This window comes from Bubalus kerabau, chromosome 18, assembly GCF_029407905.1.
Source record: "Bubalus kerabau isolate K-KA32 ecotype Philippines breed swamp buffalo chromosome 18, PCC_UOA_SB_1v2, whole genome shotgun sequence".
NCBI classification, from domain to species: Eukaryota; Metazoa; Chordata; class Mammalia; order Artiodactyla; family Bovidae; genus Bubalus; species Bubalus kerabau.
Window position 1 is genome coordinate 58295623 of NC_073641.1, and position 23320 is coordinate 58318942.

The 23320-nt window shown below is 43.5% G+C and overlaps 1 protein-coding gene across 6 annotated transcripts in view; it reads left to right on the top strand.

Moving 5' to 3' along the window:
- MYO10 (myosin X) overlaps positions 1-23320 on the top strand; it is a 258499-nt gene that overhangs the window by 158485 nt on the left and 76694 nt on the right. For all 6 annotated transcript variants that reach the window (XM_055554772.1, XM_055554774.1, XM_055554773.1 and 3 more), the window contains 10 exons: positions 470-599; positions 2074-2192; positions 3840-3986; positions 4136-4236; positions 4348-4414; positions 4924-5016; positions 5440-5508; positions 6398-6480; positions 9278-9386; positions 11983-12063. In XM_055554772.1, coding sequence (XP_055410747.1) covers positions 470-599; positions 2074-2192; positions 3840-3986; positions 4136-4236; positions 4348-4414; positions 4924-5016; positions 5440-5508; positions 6398-6480; positions 9278-9386; positions 11983-12063 — 999 coding nt within the window. The remainder of the gene's footprint in view (positions 1-469; positions 600-2073; positions 2193-3839; positions 3987-4135; positions 4237-4347; positions 4415-4923; positions 5017-5439; positions 5509-6397; positions 6481-9277; positions 9387-11982; positions 12064-23320) is intronic.

Below are 23320 nucleotides of genomic sequence, written 5' to 3' on the forward strand. Positions count from 1 at the left end.
CCCACCTCCCTCCCCACCCCATGCCCCCTATTTTTTATGTGTAAGAAAATAAAAAATGTTCCATTACATTTTGATACACACAGAAGTATTTCTTTGTCACTATCATTACTATGACTCTCTGGAGTAATTCTTTTCTGGCATAAACAGGAGTCTTGTGTGTAAAGCAGATATTTATTTTTTTTTATCTTATTGATTGGGTTATCACTTAAGTATTGTACAATTCTTTCCTAATGTCTTGCTTTTCTTTTATGTGTACCCATTTAAAGTGTTTGTCATATAAAATGGATTGACCAAAAAATGTGTTCGTTTTTTTCCTGCAGTATCTAATGGAAAATCCCCAATGAAATTTTTGGCCACCCCAATATTTCTTGCTTTCTTGCCTTGTACTTAGTAACTTTATTGAGTAGTGACCATTTTCATTTTTTTTTAGTATGAAAAAACATGAAAAACTAACCTTGTTTCCTTCCAGATGGCTATGGAGGTCATGCAGTTTAGCAAGGAAGAAGTTCGGGAAGTGTTGAGGTTGCTTGCTGGTATATTACATCTCGGGAACATAGAATTTATCACTGCTGGTGGGGCGCAAGTTTCCTTCAAAACGGGTAAGGTTGCTTCTCCCTGCTTCACTTCCTTGGCTTTTGCCTCATAAGAAATGTAGATCTCAAATATTTCCTGTCTGGCCTTTGACAAAAAAATATTTTGAGCCCTAGAATAAGTGCTACAGAAGTTTGATGTGAAAGGTCAGCTAATAAAGGGTCAAAGCCTCGCAAACAAGTGATTACTGCGTGGAATGCTGGCTGTGTTCTCATTTTCTGCTAAGAAAGAAGGAAAGTGAGCCCAATAAGAGGAAATAGGGGCAACAAGAATTTGATGTAGGAAGAATGTCTTGAGTCAGGCGTGTAGTGTTGTAGTTAATTCCTGGCTACTGAGGGCTGCCATAGTGGGATGGTTAAGACTGTTAGTTTTTAAGCCAGGATGACTGGTTCGTAGCCCGGCTCTGCCCCAAGCTGTTTCCTTGGGTTACTTATCCCTTCAACACTCATGACTTCTCACTGTAAAGTAAAGTGCACAGCGGAGATGTCTTAAGACTAAGTGAGTTAACATACATGTAACAATGTCAGTTGTCATTTTCCTGGAGTGATTTATTCTTTAAACTTTTCTGATGGATGCAGTGGATGAGGGCATGGAGGCTGGGAAATGGATGAGCGTAAGTTCAAAGTGGCCCTCGAGTTGCCCAGGGATAGAGGCCTGTAGTTCTCCTTCCCATGGATCATACCTGTTGATGTTTACTGCTTTAGAAATGAAAACAGAGGCAGTTAAAACTGGAGTGGGTTGCCATTCCCTTCTCCAGGGGGTCTTCCTGACCCAGGATCAAACCCAGGTCTCCTGCATTGCAGGGTGATTCTTTACCATCTGAGTCACCAGGGAAGCCCTTTAGAAATAAAAGCGGAGATAGTTAAAAATAATAGATTCACTTTAAAATAACCGTAACCAACCCCTTGCATATAGTAAAATAAATAGTATTTTATTTGAAAGGCCATCTTCCAAAACAAAAAAGAACAAGTCAATAACGACTGACATTGTCTAATGATTTTGTAAATGTTTGAAATATCTGATGTAATGAAGGACAGCTGGCTTCTACTTCTGCCTTCAGCTTCTTGAGCTACCCATGTCATGTAGCCTCTGGAATATTCTTCTGTATACTTGTGAGGGAATGAGGGAGAAAAAGCAAATAACAGAGTTTATCACTAAAAAAAAAAAAAAGCTAGTCTTATTACTGAAATAGTCATGGACCTTGCAAACCTCTGACAGGATCTTGGGGAGGCTGCCAGTGGGGGGTCTCTGGACCGTACTTGTTCCAAGTACCAGGTCGTTTGCTGTAAACCTAAGACACATTAAGGGAGTGAAAAGCCTGCCAGCAGAACATGTGTCCTCTAGGTCCTGCCCGAGGGGCTTAGGAATATTCTCTGTTTTGCTGTGTCGCTTTGTGGCACTGGCTTTGCACCCATTTGGGGTCTCATGGGCTGTCCCTTCTTGGGGTTGTGCATCCATTTTCACCTTGTCCTTCCTCCCCAGCCTTAGGCAGGTCTGCAGAGTTACTTGGGCTGGACCCGGCGCAGCTCACAGACGCCTTGACCCAGAGGTCCATGTTCCTCCGGGGGGAGGAGATCCTTACACCTCTCAATGTTCAGCAGGTACGTGTGTGGCCCTCAGAGCAACTTCTAAAGATGCCTCTGGGTCTGCAGATCCATGGCTTTGATTCGAATAAGTAACTGTAATGATCCATTTGAATGCTTTTGGCTCAGGATCAAAATAAGACATCCACGTTGAGGGGATAGACAAAGTGGTTCAGTGGTCATCTTAGAGACAGCATAGCAGAATCTTTAAGAGGACTGGGGGAGATTTCCTGAGTCTGAGTCCTGAGTCTTCAGCTTATTATATTCTGGTCTTGGGGAATTTATTCACTGTGCCTCAGTTTCCTCTTCTGTAAGACAAGGATGAAAATAAAGGGTTAGTTGCTCAGTCATGTCCGACTCCTTGTGAACCTATGGACTGTAGTCCACCAGGCTCCTCTGTGCATGGAATTTTCCAGGCAAGAATACTGGAGTGGGTAGCCATTCCCTTCTCCAGAGGATCTCCCTACCCAGAGATCAAACCTGGGTGTCCCAAATTGCGGGCAGATTCTTTAGTTTTTGAGCCACCAGAGAAGCCCCAAGACAAGGATGTGAAAGTAGTATCATTCAGTCATGTCTGACTCTTTGTGACCCCAAGGACGGGAGCCTGCCAGGCTCCTCTGTCCATGGAATTCTCCAGACAAGTATGCTGGGGTGGGTTGCCATGTATAAGGATGATAGTAAAAAATATATAAATGCTAAAAACTTAGTGGCATTGCCGACTCAGTGGACGTGAGTTTGAGCAAGCTCAGGGAGTTGGTGATGGACAGGGAAGCCTGGCGTGCTGCGGTCCATGTGGTCACAAAGATTTGGACAGAACTGAGCTACTGAACTGAACTGAAACTTAGTGACTGATGCAGAGTAGAGTTAAATAAACAGCTGTAATAATTATTATTATTAATTGGTGTTTTTATTATAATTAATAAATTATTATTATTAATAATGAAAGCAAAGCAACAGTGTGTTGTATGATTTATTTTTGTCTCTGCAACTGCCTTGAGCCAGTTACATGCACTAGCCCATCTAATAGCTGTTTCTGGATTGGATAAGTAAAAATGCTAACCATACCATGAAGAAAACTTGTGTGTACATAAAGTAAAATATGAGAAGATGATAATGAGTGAAGTCAAGTCTTAATTAATGTCATGTCGTTGTTGTTATTTAGTCACTAAGTCATTTCCCACTCTCTTGCAACCCCATGAACTGTAGCTCACCAGGCTCTTCTGTCCATGGGATTCTCCAGGCAAGAACATTGGAGTGGGTTGCCATTTCCTTCTCCAGGGGATCTTCCCAACCCAGGGATCGAACCCTAGTCTCCTGCATTGGCAGGCAGATTCTTTACCACTGAGCCACCTGGAAAGCCCACTTATTGGCATAAATCTGATCAAATTTAGAGCTGTATATATTGGTTCCGATTCCTTCTTATAACTCAATATGTAAAGCTGAATTTGAAAGCCTGATGCTTCAAGGTGAATCTTGCTGCAAATAAGCAAGCTTCAGGTTTCCCTTTCTTTAGACAGCTGTGTTTTCCTGGATGGTATTGATTCACTTGACACAGCCTGCATGGATGTAGAGTGAGTGGCTCCTGAGTGCAGCACGGATAGACGTGCCCATCCGGGTTCCCTGCAGTCATCAGGCAAATCGCGTCTCTGTCTCCTCTCCCCTCAGGCAGCAGACAGCAGGGACTCCTTGGCCATGGCACTTTACGCACGCTGCTTCGAGTGGGTGATCAAGAAGATCAACAGCAGGATCAAAGGCAAAGATGACTTCAAGTCTATTGGCATCTTGGACATCTTTGGATTTGAAAACTTTGAGGTGTGCTACCAATGAGTGGGATCCTCCTAAGCAGAGCTCGTGAAACAAACACTGCTGTTTTCTCTGCAGATTTTAGTTGGCCTTTTCTTTACCTTTTTATGTAAGAGCGAGAGTGCTAAAGACTCTTGTTGGATTGTTTCCCCCCTTAGGTGAATCACTTTGAGCAGTTCAATATAAACTATGCAAACGAGAAACTTCAGGAATATTTCAACAAGCATATCTTTTCTTTAGAACAACTGGAATATAGTAGGTAAGCACTCATTGAATTGCGTTTCAAAATGTCTAAGAAAATGAGTCCCTACGTTGGATAGTTTTGAAGTGATATTTTACTACAACCTGGACCTTTTTAATCTTTGCACAGAGAAGGCTTAGTGTGGGAAGATATTGACTGGATAGACAATGGAGAATGCCTGGACTTGATTGAGAAGGTAACGCACTGTTGAAGAATTATCGCAGTCCCAAGGGTGTCCAGCTGGGCTGATTCATATTTACGGGAACAAAAGAGCTTGTAGGAACACGCACGTGAAAGATGTGACTGTTTAGAACACAATGGACCGTTTGGAAGCATACATGTAACTGTGCAAGGTTGAATTTAAGGACTTGGCTGCTTCAAGCCCATTGTCTCATTGAAGTCGATATTTTAAGAGTCAACAGTGAGCAGATTGGCTTCCCAGAGATTTTAAGTCAGCATCAAAAACTTTGCCATCCCAGTAGTGGATTGGCCAATTGTAAACATCCTGGTCACCAGATTACAGGGGGTTCAGTGTTTGCAGTATGGAAAGAGTTTGGAGTTCTTTATAGTGTATCATTCTGAATTTTTCAATCTGAGAAACTATGCCCTTTTTGCCACTTGATAGAGAGTAGAGAGGAAAGGAGCTGTAAAAATACACAGAGGCAAAAATTCAATGTTTAATTCACATTTAACCTTTTCTTCTAGAAACTTGGTCTCCTAGCCCTTATCAATGAAGAAAGCCATTTTCCTCAAGCCACTGATAGCACCTTATTGGAGAAGTTGCACAATCAGCATGCTGTATGTCCACACCTGCCAACTCCTCATTGTGTCTGGGTAGCTCATCTGTGGATTAAGATGATGGAGGACAGATTTAGGGGCTGTTGGCCCCACGGTGCCTCTCACATTGAATTTTTTTTTTTTTCTCTCTCAAACGGAAGCTTTGCTCTGCCAGAACTAAATAGAAATAAGCCAAAGGCATGGATTTGAGGCTACTTGGCAGAACATGCCCACGTTTACTTTGAGTATAAAATTTAACCTTTTTAACCTACTGTAATGACACAGACCAGAGTTGCATGATTTTGATGAAGTGCATCACATAATATGGCCTAAAGCTCTTATATGTCGTGGATTTTGAAATTGTTTTCACTGGCAGTTGTAGTTATACTGTCAGGAAATCAGTGAGTGAAATTAGGCATTTACTTTTTTTTTTTTTTTTTTTAGAATAACCACTTTTACGTGAAGCCCAGAGTTGCAGTCAACAATTTTGGAGTGAAACACTATGCTGGAGAGGTAACTCCTGTTTGAATTTGTATGCTCGAAGTGTGATTGATTTACAGTGTGGTGTTAATTTCTGCTGTACAGCCAAGTGATGCAGTCACACACACATATATATTCTTTTCCCATTATGGTTTGTCCCAGGATAATGAATATAGTTCCCTACCCTGTACAGTAGGACCCTGATTATCCATTCAATACGTAACCGTTTTCCTCTGCGGACCCCAGACTCCCGCACCCCTCTCCCCCTTGGCAGCCGCGGGTGTGTTCTCTCTGTGAGTCTGTTTCTGCTTCTTAGATAAGTTCACTTGTGTCATGTTTTGATTCCACGTATAAGTGATACATGATATTTGTCTTCCTGACTTACTTCACTTAGTATGGTGATCTCTGGGTCCATCCATGCTGCTGCAATGGCATTTTGTTCTTTTTGTGGCTGAGTAGTATACCCCTGTGTATACATCTACTACATCTTTATCCATTCATCTGTCGCCGGGCATTTAGGTTGTTCCCATGTCTCGACTATTGTAAATAGTGCTGCTATGAACACAGGGGTGCCTGTGTCTTTTTGAATTAGAGTTTTGTCCGGATAGATGCTCAGGAAGGGGATGACTTGACCATATGGCAACTCTGTTTTTCATTTTTTTGAGGACCCTCCATACTGTTTTCTATAGTGGCTGAACCAATCCAACCAACAGTGTAGGAAGGTTCCCCACACCCTTAGGCAGGTAACTTCTTAATCAAGATCCCGGCTGATATTTGCCCATTTGGTATTTAGAGAATAGTAATTTCAGAAATCAATCATAAATATATTGAACGATGGGTCCAGCTTTTAAAGGGGATGCTTATGACCTGAAATGATTCTTTTAATCAGTTCTTCCTTTTCTCATTTGTTTTTGCAAACCAGGTTCAGTATGACGTGCGGGGCATCTTGGAGAAGAACAGGGATACCTTCAGGGACGATCTTCTCAACCTTCTGAGAGAAAGCCGGTGCGTTGGTCTCTTTTCTGAGATGTCAGAGTGATGTCTGTGCAGATGCTTTTAATTCACATAGAAAAAATTAATATGGGGGCAACTTGATGTAGTGTGTTCTTCCCTGGGCAATATTTGATTAATAAAGTGACCTGAGAGATATATAAATGGCCTTAGTGGTAGTGGCTACCATTTAATGAGGTGGCGTTGGAACACCCAACCCATAGATTAGATACTTTTATTCATCCTGTTATGCAGGTGAGGAGATTAAGCGTGGTGTGGTGAAGTGACTTGCCCAGGATTCTTCAACTAGATTTGATCTGTTCTGCTTGGTTCAAGAATCTAAGATTTTAACCAGCATGACGTAGTTTCTTCATAGCAAGCTTAGAGCTATGCGTTAAATTGATGTCAGCCTCAGGTCTTGTAGGACCTTCTGTCTCTAGTTAGTGTAAGGGTTATCAAGAGAAATAAACAAGTATTCAGCTACAATTACCCATTCATTTATTCTTTCATGAATTGTAAATTCACACCATTAAATCAGTAATTAAGGAAAATATGCTGAAAAGTTTTGATGATGAATTCATTTGTTTGTATATATTAAACCAGGAGGCTTCCTGCTTTTAGGAGGCTTTGTCAGAGAGAAAGAGGGGAAAATAGCCCTTAAAGTCATCAATATGTGTCTAAGATCCAGTATGAATCTCTTACACAAATTTTCAATATCCTAGGAAGGAAAGTAGCACAATCAGTAAAAAAGCTGTAATACTTTTAGAAATGAAAGTCCCAGGTGGCTACCCTGTCGCTTAAATAGCTGTGAACCGGGGTGAAGAGAACCTATCTTAAGTGTCAGCTTAGAAACCTAGGGTGGAAGTGGCTGATCTTTCAATGCGTCTTAACCCTCCCCTATGAAGATTCCCTAATTACAACCTTGTCGGCTATTTTTGTTTTTAGGTACTTTTTCAGACCTGTAAAAATGATGATGTTTTAACCATAGCAGATTACCTCTGTCTCAAAGGAAATTTAAATCGATCCATTTAAGTAAAAGCGGGATCTTGAGGTTAAATGGAACATTTGGTTATGAGAAGGGCCGAGGCTTGGAGGCCAGCAAGATGGCCTTCCACTGGTTGCCGCTATCATAACATTAAGTGAAATTAAAGGCAAGAGCATTGTTTTAGCCCAGGTTTCTCTCTGCAGATGGAGGGGCTTCGTGTCTTTGCCTCTCTGCTCTCTTTTGCCTTTGGCATCTGTGACATTTTGCACTCCGTCTCTTCAGTCACGTCCAACTCTTTGTGACCCCATGGACTGTAGCCCACCAGGCTCCTCTGTCCATGGGTTGCTATTTCTTCATCCAGTGGGACATTTTAATGACACCCAAGGCTTTTCTCCAAAGCGCTCAAAGTACAGAGACTTCAAAGAGCGAGAATGAATGAAATATCACCTTAGGATGAAAGCGAGAGAGTTGAACAGAGTGTAAAGTGATGAGGGAAGCACTGACATTGTCCCCTTGATGGGGTGTGAAAGCCAGAGTCTTTCTCCTGGTTCTAGCAAAGCCATTACCCCCTACACCCCTGACCCCTGGTTTTTATAGCCCAGAACATCTTCCATTCAAAGAAGATCATAAAGGTCCTGAGGATTTCCTTAGTGGTGCGGTGGATAAGAATCCGCCAGCCAGTGCTGGGGACACGGGTTCAATCCCTGGTCTGGAAAGATTCCACCTGCCTTGGAGCAGTTGAGCCCTGCGCTAGAACCCTCGAGCCACAACTGCTGGACCAGCACACCACGACCACTGAAGCTCGCAAGCTCTAGGGCCAACAAACCGCCACTGCTGAGCCTGAGGGCAGGAGGAGAAGGGGACGACAGAGGATGAGATGGTTGGATGGCATCACCGACTCAGTGGACATGGGTTTGGGTGGACTCCGGAAATTGGTGATGGACAGGGAGGCCTGGCGTGCTGTGGTTCATGGGGTTGCAAAGAGTCAGACACGACTGAACGACTGAACTGAGCTTGAGTGCTGCGATTACTAAAGCCCATGTGCCCCAGAGCCCGTGGTCCACAGGAGAAGCCACCGCAACAAGAAGCCCACACGCAGTAACTGGAGAGCAGCCCCTGCTCGCCGCAGCTAGAGAAAAGACCTCATGCCAACGAAGACCTAGTGCAGCCAGAAATACAAATTAAAAAAAAAAAAAGCTCCTGAGAAGTCCTCTACTTTATCAGTAGTGGCAATAGATTTTCCAGAACTTTTTAATAACAGTGATCATCAACACTTAGAATGAGCCAGGCGTCACACAGCCTTCTGCCTCCATTCCTCATTTCATCCTTACCCCAGCTTCCTAGGATACATCCTCAAATGACTCCCATTTCCAAGTGAGAAAACAGGTGTGGAGAGAGACCAGCATCATGTCCGAGTCATACAGCTAGGAAGAGGGGACGGCAGGATTGAACCCAGGTCGGTCTCACTCCAGCCTGATGCCCTTCCACCTGTTAACTGACTGCATCTTCACCACGCCAAGTTGCACAAGACAAACGCTTCCCTTCCGCTGGGCTGCAAAGCTCAGCTCCGGAGTGGCTGGTCACGTGGGTCATTTTCACCCGTCTTCTTCTCCCCGGCAAGACTCCAGCACTCCGAAGCGGCCACATCTGCTTTCAGTGCCTGAAGCTCCTGGGCGGTGGTGGGTGTGAAATCTTGGAACGCTGTCTTAGCTCTTGCAGGCCTTGGTGTGTTATTTTCAGTGGGAACCTGCATTATAATTATAGTGATCGAGCGCCTAATAATTGGGTGTGCACCCCTCATGGCCCTCCTGCTCTCTGCTCACGCAGATTCGACTTCATCTACGACCTCTTCGAACACGTTTCCAGCCGCAATAATCAGGATACCTTGAAATGCGGAAGCAAACACCGGCGGCCCACGGTCAGCTCGCAGTTCAAGGTTAGTTTATGCTGCTGGTCTGGATGGAGCCATCTTTATTGTGACTTTAGGAACTGAAAATCAGAATGAGCATCTATGAGGTCTATGAAAGGGTTTACTTGTTTTCTATCATCCTGTTAAAACAGGATTTTAGGAAGAAAAATATACTTTTGTTCCCTGAGCCAGATTTTTTTTAAAAAGGTTTTTTTTTGTCTTATTAAAGATAAATAACTACTTACTCTAAGTTTGTGAAATAGTCATTCTTCTTAAGGACTGTTTGGTTATTTGGGATTGCTTTGATTTGTATTTAAAGGCTCAGGTGCATATAAAGTATATTTCTTCCTGTGTCTGGATTTTTAAAAAAATTTTACTCAGTAGATTTACAGTATCATAACTAGGAAGAGTAACCAAGTGCATGATTAAATAAGATCAGTGTCAGTCACCTTGTCCAGATGTCCAGAATTCAGGGAAAATAAGGAACTTTCTTATCTGCATCATAAATATGTAAGCCTTTTAGAGAGTTTAGAGGCACAGCACAAGAAGGCCATTCCTCTAATTTAATTGTCCTGTTTTACTCCCACATCCTTAAATGAGGGGGAATGGAGGCTTGTCAGTCATCAGACCTTTGTTAAGTTTGCCCTCTGGGAGACTCTCTTTCATGTAGCTGCTCAGTTGGGTGCCGTGGAGATGGGGGGTGCTGTGTGAGGTTTGTTGTTTGATGTGTTTGGGGATCAGTTCGACCCACAGTCCCATTGCTGACAGTACTGGCAGGTGTGAGGCGGATAGGATGTAATTTAATAATAGCTTAATAATCACAGCTGCCATTTATTATATGCTCTTATGTTACAGTCATGGGGCTAATCCCTTTATATATGCTGTCTTGTTCACTTGGCTCATCATCTTAGAAGTATGTATTATTGTCCCCATTTTACAGATGAGGCTGAGGTTTAGAGAACTGGAGGCTTGCTCAGTCCCTTTGAGGACTGAAGCTAGGATTTGAACGGAACTTGAGTCTATCTGACTCTAAACCCTAGGCTCTTATTCATCCAGTGGGGTCATTACGTCGTCTTTTTCTAAGTCAGTGTTGCCTGGAGTTGTCTTGGAAGACTTTGCCATGTTGGTGACTTAAATTGAACTGGGAATCAGGCAATGGAAGAGAATGGGCAGAGGTAGAGACAAAGGCAGGAGGCAAGGTCCCAAGTCAGGAATGAGTCCTGTTCCCAGGGGACTGGACTCCTTGTATGATGATAAATGGGTACCAGAGTATGAGGGGCCGTGAATACCAGGACATTCCGTCATCTGTGAGAAATCCTAAGGCTTTCTGAGCACAGAAGTAACTAGTCAATGTAGTGGACACCCCAGTTTATTCAACAGCAAAATTATAAGAAGAAAGAAACGGACAAATAGAGACTGAGGGAAAACCAACCGATTAAAATAGACTGAAAAGACATACCAACCAACTGCGCTGCTGCCGCTGCTGCTGCTAAGGCGCTTCCGTCGTGTCCGACTCTGTGCGACCCCATGACGGCAGCCCGCCAGGCTCCCCCGTATGGGTCTAATTATTTGCATTCTGATTTCAAAGAATAAACCATTTAAAAATTATGAAATTTGAGACAGTTGAGTATTTAAAAATGAATCCTGAACTCATTGTACCTTTTCATCTTGATAGTGAGAAATGTGTGTTAATTCTTTTCAGGAATCATATTGCGGTTACCTCTGTACATTTTAAAGTATTTAGCCTTTGGTAATACATACTGAAATGTTAAAGGATGAAATAGCACAATGTCTGGGATTTGTTTTTCTGCTAGAAGTGGGTGTGGTATGTACAGAGCAGGGATGAGATGAGATTAGCCAGGAGTTGAAGCTGATGACGGGTACTCCTTACATGCTCTGTCTGCTTTGGTAAATGTTAAAAATTCTTCACAATTAAAAAAAAATGTTTTAAAGAAAAGACAGCAGTATTACAGGAGATTGATCTGCCTGGTGATTGAAAGATTGTGGTTCAAAGACCAGTGAGATACTTGTGGAAGCTGTCATTTCCGTGGAAATAATTAATGAGGAGGAACAACTCCAAAGGAGAGGTGATACTTCTCAGGTTTTCTGTATAAATATTGAAATATCCCAGGGTATTTTTTTATTTTTGTTTTTTATTTTTTTGCTGGTTAACAGAATAGTATTTTTTAAATGGTACTATATCAAAGAAGTAATAAATGTTTGCATATGTGGAATAATTTCTATGATAATTATAATACTTTTATTTTATTAGAATAACATGATTAAAAATCAAAGGGGCTTCCCTGGTGGCTCAGATGGTAAAGAACCTGCCTGCAATGCAGGAAACCCAGGTTTGATCCCTGGGTCAGTCAGCAAGATCTCCTGGAGAAGGGACTGGCTACCCACTCCAGTATCAAAGAAGTAACAAATGAGTTTTGCATATGTGAAATAGTTTCTATGACAACTATAATACTTTTATTAGAGTGACATGATTAAAAATAAAATCACTATTATTCCTCAGGTTTGTTTTCTTTTTCTTGTTTCTGATGAGTGCCTAGGGTGCTGAGAAGTTTAAAGACATAAAAAGAGACCAAATCAACCTATACTTTTTTCTTTCTCATAGGACTCCCTGCATTCCTTAATGGCAACGCTAAGCGCCTCTAATCCTTTCTTTGTTCGCTGTATCAAGCCAAACATGCAGAAGGTAAGATTTACGACAGTTCTCCCCTGAGACTGTCTTATTTAAGGCTACTGCTTTCTGGCATGGCTACTTGCTGATTTGGTTTCTCCAAAGTTCTTTCCTTATAGATGGTTGGAGATGGATATGACATTATTATAACATTCAGTGGGAAAAAAATCCCTTTGTCTTTTGGACCTGTTTGCTTTTGAATGATGCCATTACACTTTAGAGAAACCTAGTTTAAAAGGAAATACTGCAAAACCTTCACATTTTTCCTTTAACATTGCTTTCAGATTCTTGGGCAAGCTCCAGAATGTGATATGTACCTTTTGGAAGAAATGATTGGTGTGTTTTTTGTTTCGATAGATTTCTTTTTCATTTTTTTTTTCTTTTGCTTTATTGTTAAACATGACAGAGTCTGTGTTCTATGTGGTAAATAATGGATTTCAGGGACTTTAGTTGTAACTAATTAGAGGACTCCTGTCATCAAAAGTTTTAGTGTCTCGGCTCTCGGTTTTAGATTTTTAATGCCATGCCCTGATCAGAAACAGTGTGAGTTTTATACAGAGAATCTATCTGAAGAAAGAAAAGAAAATTTGTTGTTGTTTGGTCATTAAATCGTGTTCAACTCTTTACAACCCCATGGACTGCAGCAGCCAGGCTCCCCTGTCCTTCATTGTCTCTGGAATTTGCTTAAATTCATGTTCATTGAGTCGGTGATACTATCTAACCATCTCGTCCTCTGCCACCTCCATCTCCTTTTGTCTTCAATTAAGAAAATTTAGTATTAGGTGAAAACAGCTGTTCTGTCTAAGGCTAAATGGGTAACTTGCCTTCAAATGCTGTTAAAGAATTGACATGATCTTGATTTGGCAAACATCTGCTCTTAGTCCTGTGAAGAAAGGAAATCCCTCAACAAAATAATAATGTCAAGGCCCCTCGTGGGGAACTAGATGCCATCCTCATAAGGACTCAGATAAGGAATCTGACCTCGACTGTTTCCCACAAGACTTGTCTTATGCTCCCTAATGCTGGTGTCCATAACTTTGGTGGTGTGGATCTTTTGTTTTCCAGTTATCTCTGGCTTAATACTACAGTAATTTCTTCTTTAGAGTTTAAGGTGTTTTTTATAAGAACCACAATTCTGAATTCTGTCTTCTAGGAAGCAAAACCTCAACAAGGGGAGATTATAATCTGTTTGGTTTGTTACTCTGAGGTGTGATGGGGAGAATTTGTCATTTGTGTGGCCTAAAGTGACTGAGATTGAGGTTCTGTAGATCTGTGATGACTTACAGTCCATCAGGCCTGGCAGTTGAATTAGTAGCTCATCTTTTTGTTTTTCAAATTTTTAATAAAATTTTTTAGGTTATCACAAAATAACAGTAGCTTAACAATACATAGGTTTTTTTTGGACAGAATGTTGAAAGGTAATAGCTAAAACATAACAGTGTTCCATGAAGGACCTTTTGTATAGCCCAGGGAAGTCTGCTGAATGTTCTGTAATCACCTAAATGGGAAAAGAATTTGAAAAAGAGTAGATATATGTATGTGTATTAACTGAATCACCTTGCTGTACACCTGAAACTAATATAGCATTGTTAATCAACTATGCTCAACAGAAAAGTTAAACATAACCATGTCCCATGTCAGCTGGTTTATAGCCCTTTGCTGTGCCTTATGGAGAAGGCAATGGCAACCCACTCCAATACTCTTGCCTGAAAATCCCATGAATGGAGGAGCCAGGAAGGCTGCAGTCCACGGAGTCGCTAAGAGTTGGACACAACTGAGCGACTTCATTTTCACTTTTCACTTTCATGCATTGGAGAAGGAAATGGCAACCCACTCCAGTGCTCTTGCCTGGAGAATCCCAGGGACGGGGGAGCCTGGTGGACTGCCGTCTATGGGGTTGCACAGAGTCACACACGACTGAAGCGACTTAGCAGCAGCAGTAGTAGCTGTGCTTTATAAAGCTTCCCTTGTGGCTCAGCTAGGTAAAGAATCCGCCTCAAGTGCGGGAGACCTGGGTTCAATCTCTGGGTTGGGAAGATCCCCTGGAGAAGGGAAAGGCTATCCACTCCAGTATTCTGGCCTGGAGAATTCCATGGACTGTATAGTCCATGGGGTTGCAAAGAGTCGGACACGACTGAACGACTTTCACAGTTTCTAAAACCCTAATTGGCGGTATCTACATGATGGATAGAGGAGCTTTGTGTTTACGTCTACACTTACAGGAGCTGTTAACCTCTGCCAGTGTTTCTTTCCTCTTTTTACAAGAAGGATAACATTAATAGTGCCATAATTTGGTTTTTTATATATCTTTTAAAAAATAGTTGCTTGGCTGTTCTTTGTCTTGGTTGCAGCTCACAGGATATTCATTGAGGCATGCAGACTCTCAGTGGAGGCAGGTGTGCAGGGATCTAGTTACCTAAGCAGGGACTGAACCCAGGCCCCCTGCGCCAGGAGCACAGAATCTTACCCACTGGACCACCAGGGAAGTCCCAACAATACTGTAGTTTGAACCTGCATGTTTGTCCCAAATTTAAGGCCATGGGTATTGAGATAAAATGTACAGCTTTTTTGGCAAACCATAGTTTAATTGGGAACTTTTTCTCTCTTCTTAGTGATGTAGTAATTGTGCAGTTTTACAGCCGTTGGCATCTTAGATTCAATGAAATGAGGGGAGCCGGCCTTGCCAGGCCTTATTTTTAAGGATAGAAATTTTAACTTTAAAACCTTGGTCCTCCGTGTTTTTGTTTTCCTTCTTGGATGGCATGGAGTTAGTTTTTTTCTTTAAATTGTAATGACTTTTGAAATTAGGCCTGTTTGAAAGCACTTCATTCGGAATGTTGAAGAAACTGCCTCTTTTTGATGTTTAGTTTTCCTTACTGGGATTTGGTTGTGTCTAATTGCTTTAGTGTTTGCATTAAAAAAAAAAAAAAAGAGCCAATCCAGCTTCTGTTTCTATTTTCTTGGCTCACAGCCCTTCCTACCTCCTGACCTATGGCAGGCACTAATTAATAACCCACCAGGAGATGGATAGGACTGTCAAAGACTTTGAAAACACATCTCGGTACCATTTTAAAGGCATCCAGCAAGTCAGACAGGAGAACTGACTTGTTTGAGGCCTAAGATGTAGGTGTGATACCAAGTGTGAAGGGACTAATTAGACTATGGGAAAGGTAAATTATGACTCGCTTAGCATTTGTTTAGTTCCATTGGAAATATTGGAGTGTTACTGGTGATGATATAGGAAATGTATGTAAACAACCCTCGTTTGTAGTTTCTTAGGACTTTTGTCCGAAGATGAATGCTTCTAGGAATGTCACAGGGAAAATCTTGCTTGTCTTTCCCCTGATGTGGGGAGTGTGTATTTCCAGGCTTCATCTCATACCTTTCTCAAGTCAGACATTCATCAGGGGGCCTTGAGAGGATGTATTATTTTTTGGCCATATCACCTGGCATGAGGGATCTTCGTTCCCTGACCAGGGGTGGCACCTGTCCTCCCTGCAGTGGAAGCGTGGAGTCCTAACCACTTGACCACCAGAGAAGTCCTGGGGATGTATTTAAAAATGTATGTATATGGAGGTCTTTTGTACATCATTCAGGAATTTAGATCATGGGTTTTGGCAGCTTCTAGAGATTCCTTTTGGCGATTCTGTGACCCGAAAGGGGATGAGAACAATGGCTGTGAAGTCCGTGGCCTCAGAAAAGCGGGGGAGCTGCCTGAAGAGCTGCTTTAGGCGCCTGTGCAACACATCCAAGGCTCCCGTGGTGGCCCAGCGAGCGTGCGCACACACGGCTCATGCGCTCCAGGCCTGTGTCACAGGCTGCGTCCTCTCCTTGGCAAGAGCGTGACACTCAGGGTGGAGACTTGGCCTGAAGCGTCTAATCCTCTTTGGGGAATATTATGGGTTTTCATTATTGGGGATTTTTACGTTGTGCTTTGAAAAAACTGGTGTGAAAAAGTCCTATGTGTCTGTGCTCAGTCGTGTCCGCCTCTTTGCAACTCTGTGGACTGTGCCCGCCAGGCTCCCCTGTGCATGGGATCTCCCAGGCCAGAATGCTGGAGTGGGCTGCCATTTCCTCCTCCAGGGGATCTTCCCGACCCAGGGAGCGAACCTACATCACCTGCATCGCAAGCAGATTCTTTATCACTGAGCCACCTGCGAAGCCCAGTGTATTTTGCTTTGAAAAGCTGGTGTAAGTGGGGAGACTATAACTGACTTGCTGAAACAGTTCTGTCAGTTCGGCTATATAGTCTGTGGGCCTTTGTTGTGAACCATTTGAAATACAAAACAGAAATAGAAACAGAAGCTGGATTGGAGCGAACCTTGGGTATTGTATAGAAGACACTTCACTAGCGTCACTGGGAAGTCCTCCTGGCACTAAGTTATGAAGAAAATAAAGGCATACCTCTTGATAGGGGCTGGCCTGCAGCCAAGTCTTTGCCTCAGAAGACACTGGGGAGTGCAGTCCTCCTGTCAGCTTACAATCTTCAGTTTACAGAGGGCAGGCTTCTCCATCAGACGGTTTTCAATTGGTGATGTGACCCTGTAGCTTTTTCCTATTGTGATTTGCTTGTTGTTGTTCAGTTGCTCAGTCGTGTCCGATTCTTTGCGACCCCACAGACTGCAGCACACCAGGCTTCCCTGTCCATCACCAACTCCCAGAGCTTGCTCAAACTCCTGTCCATTGAGCTGGTGATGCCATCCAACCATTTTATCCTCTGTCATCCCCTTCTCCTGCCCTCAATCTTTCCCAGCATCAGGGTCTCTTCCAATGAGTCAGTTCTTCACATCAGGTGACCAAAGTATTGGAGTTTCAGCTTCAGCATCAGTCCTTCCAATGAATATTCAGGATTGATCTCCTTTAGGATGGATTAGTTGGATCTCCTTGCAGTCCAAGGGACTCTCAAGAGTCTTCTCCAACACCGCAGTTCAAAAGCATCAATTCTTTGGTGCTCAGCTTTCTTTATAGTCCAGCTCTCACATCCATACCTGACCACTGGAAACACCTTGGCTTTGACTATACGGACCTTTGTGATTTGCTTAGGCAGTAGTAGTTTCTGGCCAGATGTGTCCAGACCAACCCCAGAAGATATCGTTACCGGAGAAAACCTGCTTTGCCTCCTCAGAATTTCTCCCCCAGGGTGTCCTGTGGCCTGTGATCTCTGCCTTCTCTCCTTGCTTGTTGTTTCAGCAAATAATTTTTAGTCAGAAAAGTCCATTATTAACATTCCTCAGTTCAGAATTAAAGAAGGGGACAGACGGATAAATATCAGGAGAGACTTCCCGGGTGTGAGAACTGGTTCTCTGCACTTCCCAGCCCTGAGTGCGAGGCCCACTTGCTACAGGAGCAGCAGGGCGTGTTCTCGCCTGGAGAATTCACAGGACGGTGGAGCCTGGTGGGCTGCAGTCCATGGGGTCGCCGAGTCAGATGCCATAAGCAACTCACTCACTCACTTATTCAGAAAATAGCACTGGGGTAGAGAAGCCAAAGCTTAAAAGGAAATGTGAAGGATCTGCCTGGCTTTCCTCACTCTTCCTTGTGTCTTTTGATGTGAGGAGCTCTTGGGTTCTAGGCAGAAGCATCTTTGATTCCTGCAGGGTCACCTTAAGTTTTAACTCCGCATAACCATACCCTCAAAGATTCTATCAGGTCTGCTCTAAAAAGGCAGGATATGGGTCAACTGAATGGCCCTGACGCTGGGGGCCTCTGAGGGGAAGCTTGTAGCAGAGGTGGCTACGTGGAGTCAGGTTTTTCTAAGGGAAGAGGGGTGTCCACGCCAAGGGGAGCCCTGGACCAGGCGTCCCAGGAGGGAAGCCCTGCAGTCTGTGAGTTGGAGTGCAGCCATGTTTGCTGGAAAATAGAACATCCAGAAGGACAGTGGAGCTGGACACACAGGGCCGGCCCCGCTGTGATGGCCTTGTCTTAAAGCACCGTCTCCAGGCTCCGAGATACGAGGATGGCCCAACCGTCTCACACCGAAGTCGTCTTCTAGAGACCCAGGGGAGGCCAGTTTTTCCCCTTAAGTGAGTCCTGCTGACCTGTGTCCCTCTCTTCATGCAGCCGCTATTGACACCGGCCCAGGTCCCTCTTTAAGACAACACTCAGGACCACACACGAACTGAGAGTGCCATGTTAGTGTTACGGAAATGGGAGCCTTTTGTTTCCAGAGGCATGGTGATTTGATGAATGGCTTCATGAATCCGGCACATTTAGTCCCAGGGAATCGTGTTTGTGTGGCCCCCAGGGGTGCTGCCTGCTATGTTTTTCGTTAGGTTTTTTGTTTGTTTTAACAGAGTCCGCATATTAGAAAGTTCTGATACTATTATAGTGCATTTCCTACCTTGACTGTTTTGTCCTGTCTTATTCTTTCTAGATCTTTTCCCCTCTCATTTTACTCATCTTGTTTCTCATGGGCCTTTCTGAGTTTATTCCAGTGACCCTTTACATTCCTTTTTAGGCATTGGTTTCTCTACCCCAGTGCTGTTTTCTGAGTGAGTGAGTGAGTGAGCTAGTCGCTCAGTCGTGTCCGACTCTGGACTATAGCCCACCAGGCTCATCCGTCCATGGAATTAATTCTCCAGGCAAGAATACTGGAGTGGGTAGTCATTCCTTTCTCCAGGGAATCCTCCTGACCCAGGGATCGAACCCGAGTCTCCTGCATTGCAGGCAGATTCTTTACCATCTGAGCCACCAGGGAAGCCCTGGCTGGCTTATTTTCTGAATAAGGTATTCCATAAATACAGAAGATCTTGACCATGTACAGCTTTGCTGGCTGTGTCTTTCATCTTTGCATGCTGCTGTGTAGCCCAGTCTACATCCAGGCCCTCATGTGTGCTCAGTAAATGTTGAATTGAATTGCTTGTCAAAGGACACCATGATTATGCTCATGGTGTGTGAATACTTGACTTTGCCAGAGATAGACTTATGCACCATCTTTAATCCTTACTGCTGTAGGTTTCATTCTAGTTTGGTTATTTCTGGTCTGTTTTTTGCTGGATCATCTTTGATTTCTGCAGTCGGAAGTTACCCTGGGGATAAACCAGTAAGTCAGTATTACAGTGATGTTCTTACTGTGATTCAGCCTTTCTGTGTTAATATGCTATCTTTCTCTCTCCCAGATGACCCCTTCTCAGATGCAGTGTCCCCCACCCCTAGGATCTGGAGCCCTTTGGAAAGAGCCAATCACAGCGCAGGAGACTCATTCACAAATATTGAGAGTTGGCCTTGCTGCTTCATACACAGACATTCAAATCCTTAAGTGGGATTCCCCTAGGGAATGTGTTCTCTGCCAGGATTTGGCGAGGAGGTTTGGGTGTACAAACCTGCTGGATAACAAGATTGAACCTGAAAGGCTAAATGCTATATTTTAGCATTTTGATTGAACTTTCTAGAATGTGGGCTTCCCTTGTGGCTCAGCTGGTAAAGAATCCACCTGCAGTGTGGAATCCCTGGGTTAGGGAGATGCCCTGGAGAAGGGAAAGGCTACCCACTCCAGTATTCTGGCCTGGAAAATTCCATGGATTCTATAGTCCATGGGGTTGCAAAGAGTCGGACACAACTGAGAGACTCTCACTTTTCACTTTCTAGAATTATACATCATCCAGTTCAAACATTATCTATTACCGTATTTTATTGACTCAGATTCCCATGGTTGTAAAGGCACCATTATTTTATACATCACTGTAAAAGCAGAAGCTGTTCCTAAGCCACTTAGCTAGAGCACCATGCTGTCCTGTCTCCAGACACTTGCTTTTTGCTTTGCAAGGGGGGTCGTTGAAATGGTCAATGAAATGGAGGTCGTTTGTCCATCACAGATCCTTGCTCTGCTGGTAAGAGTTACACCTTGTCGCTCCGTTTCCAGGCCTTTCTGCAGATAAAATGACTTTCCATTTCTTTGATGACTCTAAAGAGGAATATTTAGGCTACATTTAATGGCCAGCTGGACTCAGTGCAAGTAGTTCCAATAGTGCCTGTGATTTTCAAAGACAATGAAAAGCTGTAATGAAATCCATGCACATGCGGGTATGGAATTGCATCATGATGGCTGTTCAGATGTCAGCAAGCCGTGGACACATTCAGGCGTACGGAGAAAGGAACATTTGCATAAAGAATTGATGAAATATGATCTGTTTGTCCCCTTTAAATGATACACCAAAGGATCCGCCTCCCTCTTCCTAATCTAATCCTCAGGAATGGATAATTTACTCTTTGTTTACCTCTAAAGGGACCCTGTTATCTTTTCTTTCTTTTTATGCCCTTACTATTTATGAGAAAGGTCTTCATTCCTACTGAATGAAATCTGCACTTCTTTATCTTCCATATGCTGATTTTTATCCAGTCACTTGAGATGAAAGTAAAATGGCAAATATTTATTTGTATGAGTATGTCAAATATTTTAAGCTCTGAATAAGTATACATTTTTCCTAGTCTAGTAACCAGCCGCCTGCAAGAAATGTTATCTTAGAATTTTTCCGTCACACATCCCTACATCAGACTGCAGTATCTCTAGGCTCTTGAGGACAGCTGGGTTTGATATGGCTTCGCCTTATTCCTAACTCTGCTTGTGTCTTTCACGCCTTTGATTTTCCAGTTCTTTTCAGTGCAGCTGTTTTCCCACGGCTGCTCTGACCACTGCCCCACATGTCCCCAGCTGCCCTCTGCGTGCTCCCGGGTCACCCATGGAACGTGAGTGACTTAGGTCATTCATTCATGCGCCGCACCAAGGGCACAGGCGGCTCTGCTCACTGCTGCTGAGACACGGGGTGCAAGGTGCCCTGGGTCTGGGGAGTTCTGAAACCCTGAGGACCCACCCTTTTGGGAAGGAGATTGCACAGCCGCCCAGGTGCAAGGCCCCTAAAGCACTGGAGTGGAATTCATACAAGTCAGAGGTGTGTGTGCCCGGTCCGTCCAGCCTCTTCTCACCAAGCAGTCATATGGCCTTGGGGTTGTTGCCTACTCTCCCAAGTGTGCGTACTGAAGGTGCCTGCTGAGCCCGCCAGGCTCCTCTGTCCGTGGGATCCTCCAGGCAAGAATACTGGAGTGGATTGCCATTCCCTTCTCCAGGGGATCTTCCCAACCCAGGGATGGAACCCAGGTCTCCCACTTTGCAGGCAGATTCTTGACTATCTGGGCCACCAGGGAAGCCTCACTTACGAGAGCAGCTGTGAGTATTAAATGAGGTAACAGGGACATGAAACAGCTACACTTCAGTGTCTAACAGTCTGTAGTTGCATTTCATGTGTGGGGTGAAAAATATGCTCCTTTCATCCTCACAAGTTTAACTCCCAGTTTAAGCTGAATCACGGAAAATCTCAGACTATGTCCAGACCTCCTCCTTTTGGAGTTTAGTTTTAAATAGAATACTTTTGGAAGATTGTTGTGTAACTAGCTTCTTAATCTTTTTTTTTTTTTTTTCCGTTTAGCCTTTGACATGGTTATGGATGAACATTTTAATTTCTTTTTTTTTTTTTAAAGGAACACATTTTAGTCAGTTGTAGTGAGATGGGTGAACCTAGAGCCTGTTATACAGAGGGAAGTACGTCAGAAAGAGAAAAACAAATATCGTATATTAACCCAAATATATGGAATCAAGGAAAATGGTACTGATGAACCTATTTGCAGGGCAGGAATAGAGACACAGACATAGAGAACAGGTTTTTGGACACAGCAGGGGGAAGGAGAGGGTGGGAGGAGTTGGGAGAGTAACATTGAAACGTATACATATACATTATCATATGTAAAATAGACAGCTAATAGGAAATGGCTCTTTAACACAGGGAGCTCAGTGGGGTGCTCTGTGACAACCTAGAGGGGTGGGTGGGGAGGGTGGGGCGAAGTCCAAGAGGGCAGGGACATACGTACACCTGTGGCTGATTGACGCTGATGTGTGGCAGAAGCCAACACAATATTGTAAGGCAGTTACCCTCTGGTTGAAACTTGGGGTTTCCCTAGTGGGTCAGACAGTAAAGAATCTGCTTGCAATGCGGGAGACCTGTGTTTGATTCCTAGCTCAGAAAGATCCCTCGGAGAAGCAATATTCTTGCCTGGAGAATCCCATGGACAGAGGAGCCTGTGGACTCTGGGGTCACAGAGAGTTGGACATGATTGAGCACCAACATACTCCAATTGAAAATAAAGAATGAATAAACCTTATTTTTTAGAATATTTTAAAATTTACAGAAAATTTGAGCATAGCGTACAAAGAGTTCCCATTATTACTCTCCCCTCCAACACAGAGACAGACACACAATTTCTCCTGTTAGGCACTTCTTACGTTAGTGTACATTTGTTACCATTAGTGAACCAATATTGATACATTATTATTGAAATCGAAAATTATCATTAAAGTTCACTGTGTTGTAGATTCTTTGAGTTTTGACAAAGGCGTACTATCGTGATGTGTCAAAATATTAATGTTCATCATCTGTTTACAACCTGGTGAGCAAATAATATTTTATAAAAATAGGATAGTTTCGATTGCCTAGCCACGTGATGAAGATTGAGAATGAAGTTTCTGTGGTTCACAGTCTGATTGATATTGCTTTATAGTTGTTGAGTCACTCAGTTGTATCTGACTCTTTTGCTCCCCCATGGTCTGTAGCCCCCTAGGTTCCTCTGTCCGTGGGATTCTCCATACTGGAGTGGGTTGCCATTTCCTTCTCCAGGGGATCTCCTGACCCAGGGATCGAACCCACATCTCCTGCATTGCAGGCGGGTCTTTACCACTGAGCCACTGCTTTATTGAAGAGAGACGAAATGAAAAAAATGGAGACACAGGGAGAGCAAAGGAGAACCCAGGAGCCAGGGTTTTTTTTAGAACTGTCTGGATTATCAGACTGACTCCGCCCCACATTCACTGAGTCTTACAGCCTTTTGAGATGATACTTTCTCTGCATCCATACTGGACAAAGCCCCCTTGGAAGCAGTAACTTTCCAGAACTCTTCCTGTCGTTCTGACTGCGACTCCTGTCGCCTCATCGCCTGTATCTGTGATTTTTGAGACCATCACCTAACCACAGTCTAAGAAAAGACAGCTCTACCTTTTCAGGAAATGTTAGTAGGGGAAGCCTTAAAGCTACCATTCTTCTCCCTAAACAAAACAATCCCACTAAACCCCTCAGTGGTCACTTGAATCCTGTTTACTGAGTTGTCATGGCAACTATTCAGGAGCCAAATGCAAAGACCAGGATAAATAGCCATAAATGAAGTGGGGCTCAAGGGAGGGCTGCTGTTCTCAGGGTGGAGTTTCCAAGGTCACCACTAAATTGTGGCG